Genomic DNA, 15217 nt, shown 5'->3' with positions numbered 1-15217 from the left:
GAACGTCACCACATTTTTGTGGTCTGTGTTATTCTTTGCCTAACAGTTTTCTTTAAATCAACACATATTTACATATTAACTTCTTCCTAAACATCCACATCCTTTTAATCATGTATTTGTTGTACTAAAGAAAAATGTATTAAGCACATCACTATAAATTTTTTTTTTTAAATCATGCCACACTTTGGGCAACGCTGCCCTGAATTATATCTGATGCCACCAAGGCACTCATCGCGCTTGACCCAAGTTTTTGGTTCCTATTCACAGAAGGGCATGACCTCCAGTCCTGCGAATAGGTACCTTCAAGAACACATTACAGCTCACACACCAGTACTCAGCACCTCTCCCTGGGTGAAACCTGGAGCCCCATTCCACTTTGACTTCACATGGTCCAGGGTAGGACTGCGAGGCCTGCTTCCCGGTGAAACAGTAGAGGTTGCCCTTCTGCAGTCAGGAAATGGGCTTCACCCCCAAACTGGTATTTTCCACTTGAACAGTCTGTTCAACTCAGTCTTGGGCCGGCACTCCCCGGAGTGGTCATGTGTCACTGCCCTAAGCCAAGCGTCCCTTGTCACTCGGAGCAAATAGTTTCTCCACTGTGCCTGGCACCCACACAGAGCACACATGTGAGTCTGTCACTTCAGCCTTCTCCCTTATCAGCAGCTTCCCCCAATTGCATTCCTAGCTTTTCCCACCACCTCTGCAGCCTCCATCCCAGAGACTTTTCTGGTGAGAGAAAAAAAGGTGCAAGGCACACAGGAGGGACAGTGACTAAGCAAACCCACTCAACTGCTGCTCTGTGTTGGGAGGCGGAGGAAGGATAGGCTGCAGGTTCCTGGTGCAGTCATTGTCTCTGACTGAAGGCTGATGGCGTCTCGCATTCTGCAGGCTTCAGAAGGACCTAGATGCCTCCACCACTCATCTGTTACAACCAAGTGCTGGGGGCTTCCTGTGCAGGCAGGTAGGTTGGGAGACTTTGCCTTTCTATTGTAGAATCTGAATTAGGCTTTTTTTTTTTTTCTTTTCAATTAAGCATATTCTCTCCTGAAGTGAAGAGTGATCGAGTTACCTTTGAAAGACTAAGAAGATGCTCCCCTGAGTTTGTTATCAGAGTCTACCTTCCAACTTCCACCACGGTCTTCCCAGTTTACCTCTGAGAGCCCCACATCCCTGCAATTCTACAGACCCGTTAGAAAATACCCTGACAAGACCCACCAGGAATCCCCAGTAAGGGAAAGAAAAGTACTATAATAACAGCTGAGCGTACTAAAATCACAACTACGGAAAAGCAGAGTTTAAACGAAATGGAAAGGGAAGAAGGGCAATAAGATCTGAGTGGGGCACGTGAGGATCTATGGGCTATTGGCTCAAGAAACAAAGTCACTCAAGTTCTGTGTTAACCCTCCCAAATGTTGATGACCTGTTTTTCCCGAATTAGATATTATGTCATTTCATTCTTTTAAGTAAAACTGGTAATTTTTCAGTGATTATTAAAAGAAAAAAGAAATTAAGTCCTTCTGTCATTGCTACCTAAAATGTAAACATTTGTAAACTATATCATCTAGGCAGTTTTGAACATGATTCTAACCGGAAGAGCAAGTCCAAATGTCTTTAATGGCTATCAGAAGGGAAAGTCGCAAGAAATATTACATGGAGTCCTGACCCGCAGTGACGTCGGGTATTTGCAGTGGTATAAGGATGCCACAGAGGATGACAGGCTTTCGCAGGTGAGTGTGTTCTGATTTGCAACCACACAACCAGAGTGTCAGTGCTTTGATATTTTTTTTCAGTCTCTATATTAAGACAACAAAAAATCTGAGCTAACTTTTTCCTTTACTATATTCCTGCACACCTCCCACCCACCACATACACATACACAAGCAGAGAGACTCTCAGACTCTCAATGTAAATATCTAAGTCTACTGTATTTGCTTCAGGTTTTATTGTATGCATTTTTATGTATATAGAGTACAGGTAATATAAGTAAGAGGCAAATAACTTTTTTGGAAAACAATACTTGAAATATACAGATGAAAGGAAAACATCCTTTATCCCCATCCAGCTACAGGCCTCCTTCTCAGAAATCAATTCTGTCAGCAGCCCATGGGTATCTTCCCAATCCTTTGTTTATGCAAATGAATGCATATTTTCAATCTATTGCTTGAAGCTTAAAAAAAAAAAATCACTGGGGAAAAAAAAGCCCCCTGCCCCCCCCTCCATGAAACTCCTCTCAAAATGATTTCCAGCTCAGGGGATTTACAACCTCTGACAACCTTCAGAAAGTAGAATGTGCCGTTGAAAAACATAAGCAGAGAATTAAGTAAGATGTGATTCTGCAGAAATAAACAGGAGAGAGGGTGAGAAAGCAAATACACGCACCCCAAACCACAAATCAAAGATGCTTCTGTGATATTTTCACAAAGATCTCCATCCTAAAACCCAGGCAAGGCAAGGTGGGTTCTGGGAAAAGCCAGGCTTCTCTGGAGTGGCCATGAAATTGGCTGGGATGTAATTCAGTAGGATGCTGACAACTCCCCCCCACCCCCAGTCCTTCCCCGGCCCCAACCTCTCCCAACCACCAGCAGTAAATGAGGGCCTTGCTGCTCAGTGCCCTGACCTGTCCTTCACTCTCCCAGTTCAGCTCAAAATCCCTTTCGTGGGCACAAGACTTCAGGCTTTAGAAGATCCTTTCATATCCAGAGTTTCACTCACCTTCTCTCCTGTTCTTGGCTCCAGCCACAATGCCTTATGCATGAAATCCGCATCTCGTTATACCTACAAATCATGTACCTGAGGGCACCAGAGAAGTAGAGTTTGACCGTAGCAGAATTAAGTACATTTTGCATACAGGCCTGTTTATTTTTTTTTTTAAAGATTTTATTTATTTATTTGAGCGAGAGAGTGAGAGACAGAGAGAACAAAAGGGAAGAGGGTCAGAGGGAGAAGCAGACTCCCCGCTGAGCAGGGAGCCGGATGCGGGACTTGATCCCAAGACTCTGGGATCATGACCTGAGCCGAAAGCAGTCGCTTAACCAACTGAGCCACCCAGGCGCCCCACATACAGGCCTGTTTAAAGTTTACTTATTATTCCTTGAGTTTGAAACCTAGGCCCATCATAGAAAAATGAGAAGTGGCAGAGAAGCTAAAAGTAAAAGAAATGAACCCATTCCCATCACCCAGGGGTCAATCCTTTCAGCAATGCGTCCTTCTCTTTTTCTTTCTTATATAAATATGTCCTATGCTACTCTTTGGAAACCCAATTTCTATCACTTAACACATTATCTGTATGTGTCAACGAAGATATGTCCTTCATCATATTTAGGAGGCAAAGAGTTCCACTGCATGAACATGAAAGACCGTACTTTGAATATACCCTGGACAGAGAAGGGACTTGTTATTGTTATAAAATTCCAGATCACTTGGTTCCAAACTGGGAACTCATCTTAGAATTTGATAGATTTATAATAACTATGAAAACAAAGCCACCCAATGAAAGGAACTATAGATTTCAGTTTACATATTTTTCTCCTTTTTTTTCAACCACACACTCTCACCTGATGTTCATGGTCAAGCGCTCCGTACCTCTCCCAGCATGGTAATAGGCCAAGACTTAGTCTGGGGAAAAATGGCAGGATACACCGGGAGGATACACCAGGGGCAAATTTCAAGGAGCCGGGGCGCAAAAGCCAGAATCGTAATTTGACTGCTTTGTCTATGATTACAAAGCTCTTTCACAGGATTTCACTCTATTCTCATTATAAACTACAAAGATTCGAAACAGCGTTTCTCGCATTTCAGTCATTTGCGTAGGTAATTCACAGCTTTGTCGTCGCTCCACACCTGCAGCACACTCTGCTATTATTTGATTAATATTTTTCTTTAAATCAACTCACTTTAAAAATTTGCATGTAACCATTTCTGCAGCAGTAATACAAGCCATGGACTTGACACGCTCACTGTTTTTTTTCCTAACACATATTCAAAGAAGTAAATAAACAGGTTTTGTTTTAAAGCTTACACGGCGCCACTGGCTTTCCTGCCACATGCCACCAAATGGCACTTTTGTGCCACACTTTGGAAACCCGGAATAAAAGTGAGGGGGATTCTGTAACACGCAGGAAGCGGCCCTGACCTGAAAACCAGGAGACTTGGTTGGAGGCTTTGCCCGGCCCCCTCACAGGGGTGTGACTTGGGCCAGTGACTTACTCTCTCTACACCGGTTTCCTCATCTCAGACTAGTGTCCTCACACCTGCTCTGCAACCACGGGACTGATGCGAAGAGCAAACAAGAGTATGAATGCCAAAGCCTGCTGGGAAGCCAGGGTGACCTGTACACATATAAGTTTAGAATGGATGATAAAGGCCATGTTCATTGATCATCTAATTGTGAGGCTCTGTATCCAGATACAAAGATGAGTCACACATGGGCCAGTACATACACACACACTGAATGTTCGGGGAAGGAGATAGATGATAATGACGGAGAACCGTGCTCTCAGCACTGGCTGCACACTGAAGTCACCTGGAGGGTTTGGTTTTTTAATTGACTTTATTTTTTAGTTTTTTTTCCTCCACAAAATTAAGCGGAAGGTACCAAGATTTCCCATATATTCCCTGCCCCCACACATGCATAGTCTCCCCCATTATCAACATCTCCCACCAGAATGGCATATTTGTTACAATTGATGAGCCTACATTGACACATCATGATTATCCAAAGTCCATAGTTGACATTACCATCTTGGTGTTGTACATTGTATGGATTTGGACAAATGTATAACGACGTGTGTCCACCATTATTACATGATACAGAGCAGTTTCACTGCCCTAAAAGTCCTCCATGCTGCAACCCCAAGCAACAACTGATCTTTTTACTGTCTCCATAGTTCTATCTTTTCCAGAATGTCATCTGGTTGGAATGATACAGTATGTAGCCTTTTCAGATTGGCTTCTTTCACTTAGTAATATATAAGTTCAAGGCTCTTCCCTGTCTTTTCACAGCTCAATTGCTCATTTCTTTATAATACTGAATAATATTCCATTGACTAAGTAATATTCCGTTGATGTACCAGGGTTTATTTGTCCATTCACCTACAAAAAACATTTTGGTTGCTTCCAAGTTTTGGCAATTATGAATGAAGCTGCTATAAACATCTGTGTGCAGATTTTTATGTGTATGTAGGTTTTAAACATTTTTAGATAGATAGCAGGGAGCATGATTGCCGGATATATGGTAAGAGTGTTTAGTTTTGTAAGAAACTGCCCAACTGTCTTCCAAAGTGGCTGTACATTCTTGCATTCCCACCAGCAATGAGTCAGAGTTCCTATTACTGCACATCCTCACCAGCATTTGATGCTGTCAGCATTCTGGATTTTGGCCATTCTCATAGGTGTACCGTGGTATCTCATTGTTATTTTCATTTCCTCAATAATATGTGATGTGGAACATCTTTGCATATGCTCACTTGTCATCTGCATATTTTGTTTAGCGAGGTTTCCCTTAAAGTTGTTGGCCCGCTTTGAGAGCTTTTAAAACTACCAATGCCCAGGTCATCCCCCAGAACGCCGTCAGCTTCATGTGTGGAAGATCTGTGTGGGCACACAGGTCCCCAACACTCAGAAAGCCCTGCCCTTAGTCTAATGCTCTACTGTCATCATCTTAAAATTCTTACTAATTTTTGAGTAAGGGTCCCCGCGTTTTCATTTTGCACTGGGCTGCAATTTCATAGCCAGTCCTAGCCAATGACTCTATTCTATTTGGTCTAGAGAGCAACTGAGCATTAGAATTTTAAAGCCCACAAGTGATTCTCATGGGCAGCCAGGTTTAGAAACCTCGACATTTTAGACCGGATAATGTCTTTGTGGTGGGAGCGGTCCTGTGCATTGTGGGATGTTTAGCAGCATCCCTGGCCTCTGTCCGCCGGATGCCTATAGTTCTGCCCTTCGATGTGACAACCAAAAATGTCTCCAGACCTTGCCAAATATTCTCTGGGGGGACAAAATTGCCTTGGTTGAACTAATGCTTTAAAGGAAGGGCAGAGGGGCGCCTGGGTGGCTCAGTCGTTGAGCATCTGCCTTCAGCTCAGGTCACGATCCCAGGGTCCTGGGATCGAGCCCCGCATCGGGCTCCCTGCTCCACGGGAAGCCTGCTGCTCCCTCTCCCACTCCCCCTGCTTGTGTTCCCTCTCTCATTGTGCCTCTCCCTGTCAAATAAATAAATAAAATCTTTAAAAAAATAAAGGAAGGGCAGAAACTCATTAGACCTAACTGATTAAATCCATGTGTGTAGAATTGGAAAACTAGCTATTGCAACAAGCATTACAAGAAAGAATATCGTCTTTCAAGCCATATCAGAAAGGTTGACAGCTTTCTGCTCCTGTAAACATCTGCAAGGCTTAAGGGAAAAGTCTCAGACCTTACCTTAAATTAAAATTAAGTAGGCGTTTGCTTCATAGCTACTAAGGGGCTCTGAGAAAAGGGACGATGTTAAAGAAAATGCCACAAAAAGGGAGAGAGGGACTGAGAGAAGGAGAGTGTGTGCCTCAAAGAGTCAAGAATTCCCAGAGATCCAGCGCTACCATTTCCTCTGGAACACATTTCTTTCTACACAAGTCAGCTCAGACCAGTAGAGCTGCTAAATCATGCTTTAAAGAAAATTACCTGCAGCGCCTAAAATATCCTCTGGTAATAAAGTGGATGTTTGTCAGGACCTTTAAAGCAAGCCAAAAGGCCAAGGCATGAGGTAACAAATAAGAGCTTTCCTACTGAGAAAGTGACTAATGGGGCAAAATGGACCAGACAACAGGACCACCATGCAAATGCTTGCTCATAAATTGGAAATGGGGCAAAGCAGGGAAACTGCCCACGTTAGCTTTAAAATCTACATAGAAGTCACATCTACAATGCTTCTGTCTTTTCGAAAAGGGACTCATGTGACTTTTCATCCTTCCGTCTTGGACTCAGTGTTCTCTCTCCAGGGAGACTCCCATGAATCCTGCCCTCAGTGAAAATTGCCTGCAATTGTACACTAATAGCTTGAAACCCCGAGGATGTTTATTATGTTGTCTCTGTCATGCACTTGGAGTTTGGTTTCAGAACAAATGTATTAAAGAGCAAATACTGGCTGGCAGTTGGTTCTCTTACTTGAACTGCTGAGATATATGAATATGTTAGATATATACACATACACATATAAAATTTTTTATCGGAAGGGGCTTTTTTAATTCTTTCTATATCCGCTCATTATTTGGGGATAAAAAGCAATCCATAACTCATCTGTATTATTCAAATAACTATATCTATAATTATGTTCTCTCTCTCTCTCTCTATATATATATATATAATTTTACATATATTTTTCACCAGCCCTGAAGATGGGAATTAAAGGGAGTCTATACGAGGCTTATTTACTCACTATAGCGTTAACAGAGCAGACACTATGTGCTAGGCTCTCTCCGAGCCATTCATTCGCACCGATACCTTATTTCATTTAATCCCCACTTCCACTCAAAAGTAGAAGTGTTAGTTTTAGTCCAGTGTCTGTTGTTTGACCATTAATTTTAGACTTGAGAAAATCCTGACTGAACAAGGTTCAGGCACTTGCCCTCGGCCACCAGCGAGGTGTCAGAGCCTGTGTTAGGACACCAGATCCACCTGCATCAGAGCCCAGGTTCTGCCCACTGGGCCACACTGTCTGTCACTACCATCTTTTCTTGTCCTCTGATAAGGTGATCAATACAAAATGCCAGTTCTTAGAATTATACGCTATCGTAAGTGCTTTTATAATCTATTGTACCTATATATTTACATATAGATGTAGGTTTGTATCATGTCATCTGTAATATCTGTTATAGGTACACTGATGTTAGACTCTAACATACATTTATTTATTTATTTTTAAAGATTTTTATTTATTTATTTGAGAGAGAGAGCATGAGAGAGAGAGAGCATGAGAGAGAGCGAGCAAGCACGAGTGGGGTGTGGGAGGGATCATGACCTGAGCTGAAGGCAAAGACTTAACTGACTCGCCACCCAGGCACCCTTCTAACATTTATTTATTTTTAAAGATTTATTTATTTTTATTTGAGAGAGAGAGAGAGAGCACTTTTGTGAGCAGGGGGAGGGGCAGAGGGAAAGAGAGAGAATCCTCCATCAGATTCTCCACCGAGCACAGAGCCCGAAGCGGGGCTGGATCCCAGGACCCTGAGATCATGACCTGGGCTGGAATCAAGAGTTGGACACTTAAGCGACTGAGCCACCCAGGCGCCCTAGACTCTAACATTTAGATGGTGGCAATACCATGGCTAGGTTTTAGAAGGCATGACTCAATAAGCTAGAACTTTGTACATTGACTTCTAGGTTAGTCATGAGTCACTAGACTTCTAAAGCAGTCATGAGTTTGAGTTGATTGTGAACAACACGTACTTGGGGCACACCCTCTGAAAAGATCTGCCCCCCTTCACCTGCTGGTTTGGCAGACCATGTCTGTCAAGTATATGGCCGAAGGACAAGCTCAGTGGCACTGAGAGACGTGCTAACAGAAGACACACGTGACCACAGTGTATCCAGAAGCCTCATAGTATTCTATCATAGAACTGAAATACCTTGCAGAGCATACGCCTGCTCAGAAGGACCTAGATGTGGTTCCAGAACAGTGCTCTCTATATCACTGGATTGAAGACCGCCACGGTCAAACCCCTTCCTTTCTGCTCTGAGCAGGGTTACTCCTCCACACAGGACTCCTGAACGTGCCAACTGGGTACTTAAGTGCTGTGTGGGTATGTAGGGGCTCCTGCCTAGGGTGAGCACTGCAAATCAGAAGATTATGTGTATCCACTGATAATAATCTAATATAAGAAAAGTTTTGGAGTTCAAAAGAAACCCAATGTGCTAACAGATTCTGCTGTCCAGGTGAAAACCCTCCTATAATGCTGTATCTGTCTTCCTAAAGTAAATCTCTTCTTACTCTGGGATAAAATTGCAGAGACTGCAAAAATACACGTCTTTCAGTCCCAATGTCACAGCTCAGTGGGTGAGATTTAAAAAAAGAAAAAAATGGAGTTCTCATTAGATGCCATGGCAAGCCCCCCAGAGCCCAACAGACTGACAGTTCCCACGGAACACAGCCAGCTACCCACAAGCTTCGGCACTATTTTGAAGCCTCCCATCACTTTTCTATTTGAAGGTACAGGTTTGAGTGTGAGGTTCCAATACCTAAGTGAGAACATAAAGCAGTTTGAGTCTAACACCATCTGGAAAGCCTTAGGAGGTTTGCATTATCTTTGCACCTGCCACCAAGCAGAAAAATCAACTCTGATTTTTAGAAGGGACTGAAGCCATTTAGGTCTTGCTGGAATTACTCCCCTGGTAGCCCCCGACAGAGCACACCACCATCCCAGCCGTACCCTCTTCCCTCTTTAAATTCCCTTTAAAGAGACTCGTAGGAAGAAATCCAACTATAAAAGTACCACGTGAAGCTCCACCCACGGCGCTCTCCCCACCAAATTGCTGAGGTCGCACCCCGCAAACATGACAACATACCTGCAAACTCGCCGAGGGAAGTTACATCAACTCTGTGTTGCAGGTGCAGAAAAGAGAGCCAGACCCTTCACAGTTATGCACGCGAATCGTCACCAGAAATCAGGGAAGAAAGCACAAATCTCCAACACCTTTCTCCTGTTCCCATTACCAAACTGGGCCCTTGGGACTTGCAATATCAAGCTCATTATGCAAAGGCACATTCTAAGCACCATTGTTCTAGATGGCAAAAAAAAAAAAAAAAAAAAAAAAAAAAAATTACATGGACTCAATCCTTGCCCTGTAGTGTTTAGAATTTGTCCATCCTTCCTCCTGTCCTTATAGTTTTACACTGGCTTAAATGATACATGTTATGGAAGGCTTGATTGCTGCATGTAACACTGGGCTTATTACACAATGAGTGAACTTAAGGAGAAAGGTATTTTATTTATAGCACTACTGTATCACAAGTTAATTTCCTTTTTTACCATGGCAACGCGAGGCAACATGCACAAATTCTGCATTGGGGGAATCTCACCAATAAAACATATTTAGAATGTGGCTTTTGGGGGTGGAGGTTAGCTGATACACTGTCTACTACCCAAAAGCAGTACAAATTTTTAACTGAGAGTTCCAAACACATGATGTGGTGTACTAAGAAAAAAAGGGGATATAATATTTGGCTGCATTCAGTTGGGAGATGCTTCGTTTTGTTTTTGCAGGCCCCACTTTAAACCAGGTGTATTCTCAGCTGCAATCTTAAGGCTTGCCGCTTAGAGTTAATAGCCAAACTGCCTTGACAGTCATGCATGACATTTTCCTTTCCACTAGAATCTCTGAAGGCAAGTGAGGCTCTGCCTGCTCAGTGTGCAGTCTCTGTATAGAAGAGATTGTTGTATTTATAACTACTTTATCTTCCTCCTACTCTAATAAAATCTTGAGTAGCTTTGGGTTCAGAAGAGAAAACTGTTGCGTTGTTGCAGAAAGTAACAATAGTGTGGTGTCAGCACCTCGCAGTTACCTGAGTGCCAGTTGAATTTTGCCTCTGTTACAAAAACTCTGTGAAACAATATCAGACATGTCTATATTCTATTACATCCACCCAGACGTAATTTACAGGAATTTCCATTGGTTGAAAATCGGCCCAAATTCAATTCTTTTGCATTTCAAAAGAAGCGACATTTTATTCCAAAACGGCCCTAAATTTCCTAGTTTATCCAAGTTTTCCAACCTTAATAATTCCATGTCCCACAGATCATATTTTGATTACATCTAACCTTAGTATACGAGGTGCCATGGCAAGAAGGCCTAAGAAAGAAAGTGCTTATTTTATAACCAATGAATGGTTACAATGTTATTTGGAACTTGTGGGTGGATTCTTGGAACGTAAACACATTCGTTGGCTTCCACGGCATATCCTCTGTGTTTTATTTCAGAGGTAGCCAGTGGGCGACTTGCCCGTTTGATATGTGAGATGCTCATATTTATACTCAGCCCAGAGGGGCTAATTCTAGTGTGAGTAGATAAGCAAATCCTGCACCCACTATGAGCATGTCCAAATTGAGGTGCTAGGCTTACACCCCCTTTTTAAACTACTAACTAAAACAGAGTTTGTGTCTTTCAAACACAGTAATAAAATTTTTCTATGGTAGCCGAAAGTGAAAATCTTAAAGACAAAAGCATTTCTGATTCACCCACTCACCCACAACTGAAGAATTTAAACTAAAGCAAAATGAAGAGATTTGAATAGAACTATTGAGAAATCAAAATGTCAAGTTATTAGCCTTTAATACTTGGGTTTATGAGACGTGATAATTTTTCAAAGCTGGATTTTCCATAAAATAGAATCTGTTCCTGAACACACAGGACAAGTCTAAGGACTGATGGAGAAAAGAACCAGAATTGGATCCTTCCATTACGGGAAGGCACGCCAAGGCTGAGGGTCCAGTAGCTCTCCCTGGCATCACATGAAAATGATGTTGTTGTTGGTTTGTTTCTATGTAGTTCATGGTTATTTCTCTACGTAGAAATTAGTTTTTAACATTAATAAGTTTTGATGGAAATCTTTTAAGAAATATGTGCTTTCCTGTCTCTTTAAACAAAATGGTAGATATCATAAATGGAAATGCACTGTAATATCATGACGCCGGAAGGTACCTCTCAAAGTGGTACTTTTGTCAGTCTAATTCACTAGTCATGGGAATTCAAGCCGAAATGATAGTTGAGGGGAAAAGCTAGATAAACTAATTAAAAGAGCAAACTTAATATTATTATTGTAATGCTAAACTAGTATGCTCCACTCTCAGTACATCTTCAGATCTGATGTGCGTGTTAACATGCAGATATGTGTGTCTATGTATGAATGTTTGTATGTATGTCTGTGTTTTCCCCTCATTTCCCAGGAGCTCTTCCCTCCATTCAAAATATTCTATATTTCTATATTCTAAATATTCTCTTTTTCCTATATTCTAAATGGTTAGTGTTTCCAGAAGTCTGACCACCTGCCAAATGAAATATTGTCCTACCTTGGGCATAGGAGTAAATATACCAGTCAATGACGAAGATAAATTGAAGTTCTTTTATTCCACTGCTACACTTATGTTTCAGTTTATTTATTCTCTACTTAACTTCCATGCCAAACTGAGGTGGCTCCACGTCCTCCATGAGGCCATCCCCACACTGCAGCATCCCCACTACACCACAGCCTTCGTACATGTAAACTCCCTCGAGACGAAGCCTTCGCTTCAGATCTCACTGCACGCAGAGTGCCCTGCGCACCTACAGTGTGAGAAAAAGCCTCTGAGCTGCTTTTTGATCACGATGATGTATCAGCATCCACTGGGATGTGGCCAAATCTATATATTCATCTGCATTCACCTCTCCCCTTCCAGGTGGGCAGCATGCTGAAGACCCCCAAATTACCTATTTGGCTGTGCAATATCAATGGAAAACCCAGTGTCCTTTTTAGCACAAACAGGCAGCTCTTATCAGACTGGAAAGCGGAGCATCACTTTGATCTGTACCTGTACAGTGGCCACCCCCTCCAGAACAAGCCTGTGCATCTCACAGTAGGTGAGCATTTCAGACCCCAAGTGCCAAGCACTTTAGTGCTCTCAGAAAGATGCGGCTGCCCATGTTTCACCACTGTGTGGGTAATTCACACTCGCTTTGCAGGGAAATGCTTAGGCTTTAGTTCTGAAATGAAACCCATGCACGAGTCCCATGGGCCTAAACCCAAGCATGGCAACCTGGGCATTCTACAGCTGCTTTAAATAAGAGCAGCGGGTTTAGAAGTAGCACAGAGGAACAAACAACTTCTAGGTAAGAGAAACAACAAAAGGGAAAGAATCACATCTCCAAAAAAGCCCTCTCCGGGATCTTTTACCTGTGACCATCAGGCACTTCATGCCTGAGGGAAGAACTGGAAGAATGGAGGGATTGGGGCAGGGGGCTGCCATTTGGTCAATTCTATCCTACAACTGATCAGATGATCATCCAGTGACATTAGTCAGCAAACTGAGAGTGCATTTCTGTGCAGATATTTGAAGGCCTCCTAAGTGCCAGGTGCTGTGCTAGACACTAGAAAAGACATGATAATGAAGGCATAGTCCCAGCAAAACTGAAGAGGTTCCGGTCTAATGGGAGAGGCAGACAACCACACAGGTCAGTTTACTTTACTACAACCATATTCATTTAAACTCATAAGTAAAAAAGACTAAACTTTAAATGACTTTAAATTTTTAATGTCTTGAAACACTGGCCTTTTGGACAAGGGAATAAACACAATGAGACTGGGAGTCTGTATTGGGTACCTTGGTTCTACTGGTGGAGGCTTGATGGCTTGATGTTTGAGTTGGCATTTAGCCTCGCGGGCCTGGTGTTAAACAACTTTTCATTATAATGACTAAATCTGGAAAAGTCTCTTAGTGACTCCTTTATCTGTGCAGCTCCTAATTCTTCTTTAATTATGAGAGATATATATTAGGCCATTTAATTTAGGAAGACATTGACAATATGTTCCTTAAAATATCATTCCTACTTTACTCTCTTCTTTGAGGAAAGCATCATTTTTTTAAAAGATTTTATTTATTCATTTATTTATTTATTTATTTATTTATTTGAGAGAGACAGAGAGACAGAACGCTCACGTACACATGTCCGAGCATGGGGGGAAGGGCAGAGGGAGAGGGACAGAGAGAATCCCAAGCAGACTCTGAGCTTAGCACAGAGCCAGACATGGGGCTTGATCCCAGGACCCTGAGATCATGACCTGAGCCAAAACCAAGACTCAGATGCTTAACCAACTGAGCTACCCAGGCACCCCAGAAAACATCATTTTTTATATTAACTCACATGCATTGCAAGCATTCTCTTCTGGGCACTGTATTGGAAGCTATACGTGTAATCCCATTAAGTTCTCCCAGCAGTTATAGGAGGTAGATACTATGATATCTATTTTCACATAGAAGAAACTGAGGTAGGCAATAAATAGTTACTAACTGAATAAATGAGGCTGAGAGATGTTAAGTACCTTCTCAAATGTCATATGAGACAAAGCTGGCTCTTGAACCCAGTTCTTGACTACCTCACTAAACTACTTTGCCCTTTACCCAAAAATGTAAATGTATTCTTAGAATCACTGAGAAGTGATGAGCTCTCCCTTCTCCTGGTTTTCCTGACAACATTCTGTGGCCTACACCTGGCTCTATGTGTCACATCATGGTGCTGGAATGCGTATCACACAACTTATCAATATTCATGTTCCAAAATACACAACAACCCATGTTACCACAGACTTGTTTTGTATGGGGCATTTCTACATACCATCTACTGGAATCCCCCTCTGCTTATCCAGTTCTAGGAACACAGATTGCTGAGCCCAGCTCCTGCCCACCCATTGTGTGTTTTCCTTCCTTCCTGGCTTCCTCTGGAATGGTGTAAAGAGACTAGGGCCTCAATGCTGGCTGTTCAGGGCGCCTGGGTGGCTCAGTCGGTTAGGTGTCTGACTTCAGCTCAGGTCCTGATACCAGGGTCCTGGGATAGAGCCCCAGGTCAGGCTCCCTACTCAGCGGGGAGCCTGTTTCTTCCTCTCCCTCTGCCCAACCCCCTGTTCTCTCTCTCACTCACTATCTCTCAAATAAATAAATAAAATCTTAAAAAAAAAATGCTGGCTGTTCCTCACTCAGATACTCACTCCCATCACTGGGAAAGGAACCAACATGAAGATGAACATGTACCAAGAAGACGGTTTTCTCCAGTAGAGATGGCAATCAGGACCAAGTGGAGAGAAGCCACCATCAACTGGAATGGAACCGTTCCCTTTCTCTAAAGAGAAAGCCAGGATGTGCAATGACTTATGAAGCTGCTGGGGCACAAAGCCTCATACGGGGGGGAGACCACTTTACTTCTACATTCCTCATTCATGAACCCCACTGAAAAACCCCATTAGGCATTTTTTCTTTTTCTTTTTCCCTTTCTTTCTCTTTTCTTTCTTTTCTTTCTTTCTTTCTTTTTCTTTCTTCTTTCTTTCTTCTTTTCTTTCTTTTCTTTTCTTTTCCTTTCTTTTCTTTCTTTCTCTCTGTGAAGCCCACTGCAGTTGCTCTCTGTGCTATAGAAGAAACATAGGCCCTTCCAGCAGGGGATGCAAGGTGATCCTCTATCCTTGCACAGACTGGTTCCTTCATTTTATTCAACAGAGCAA

At 42.5% G+C, this 15217-nt stretch overlaps 1 protein-coding gene across 1 annotated transcript in view; it reads left to right on the top strand.

The window, feature by feature from the left end:
- Positions 1-14845, top strand: part of MINDY4B (MINDY family member 4B) — a 34814-nt gene extending 19969 nt beyond the window's left edge. Inside the window, exons 9-12 of the mRNA XM_027581859.1 lie at positions 889-961; positions 1566-1727; positions 12408-12588; positions 14703-14845. Of these exons, the coding sequence (XP_027437660.1) occupies positions 889-961; positions 1566-1727; positions 12408-12588; positions 14703-14845 (559 nt within the window). The remainder of the gene's footprint in view (positions 1-888; positions 962-1565; positions 1728-12407; positions 12589-14702) is intronic.
- Positions 14846-15217: the final 372 nt, after the last annotated feature.

The sequence above is a fragment of the Zalophus californianus genome, chromosome 1 (assembly GCF_009762305.2).
Source record: "Zalophus californianus isolate mZalCal1 chromosome 1, mZalCal1.pri.v2, whole genome shotgun sequence".
Lineage (NCBI taxonomy): Eukaryota > Metazoa > Chordata > Mammalia > Carnivora > Otariidae > Zalophus > Zalophus californianus.
The sequence above is the reverse complement of the archived record's forward strand: the minus strand, read 5'-3'. Positions and strand labels throughout refer to the sequence as shown.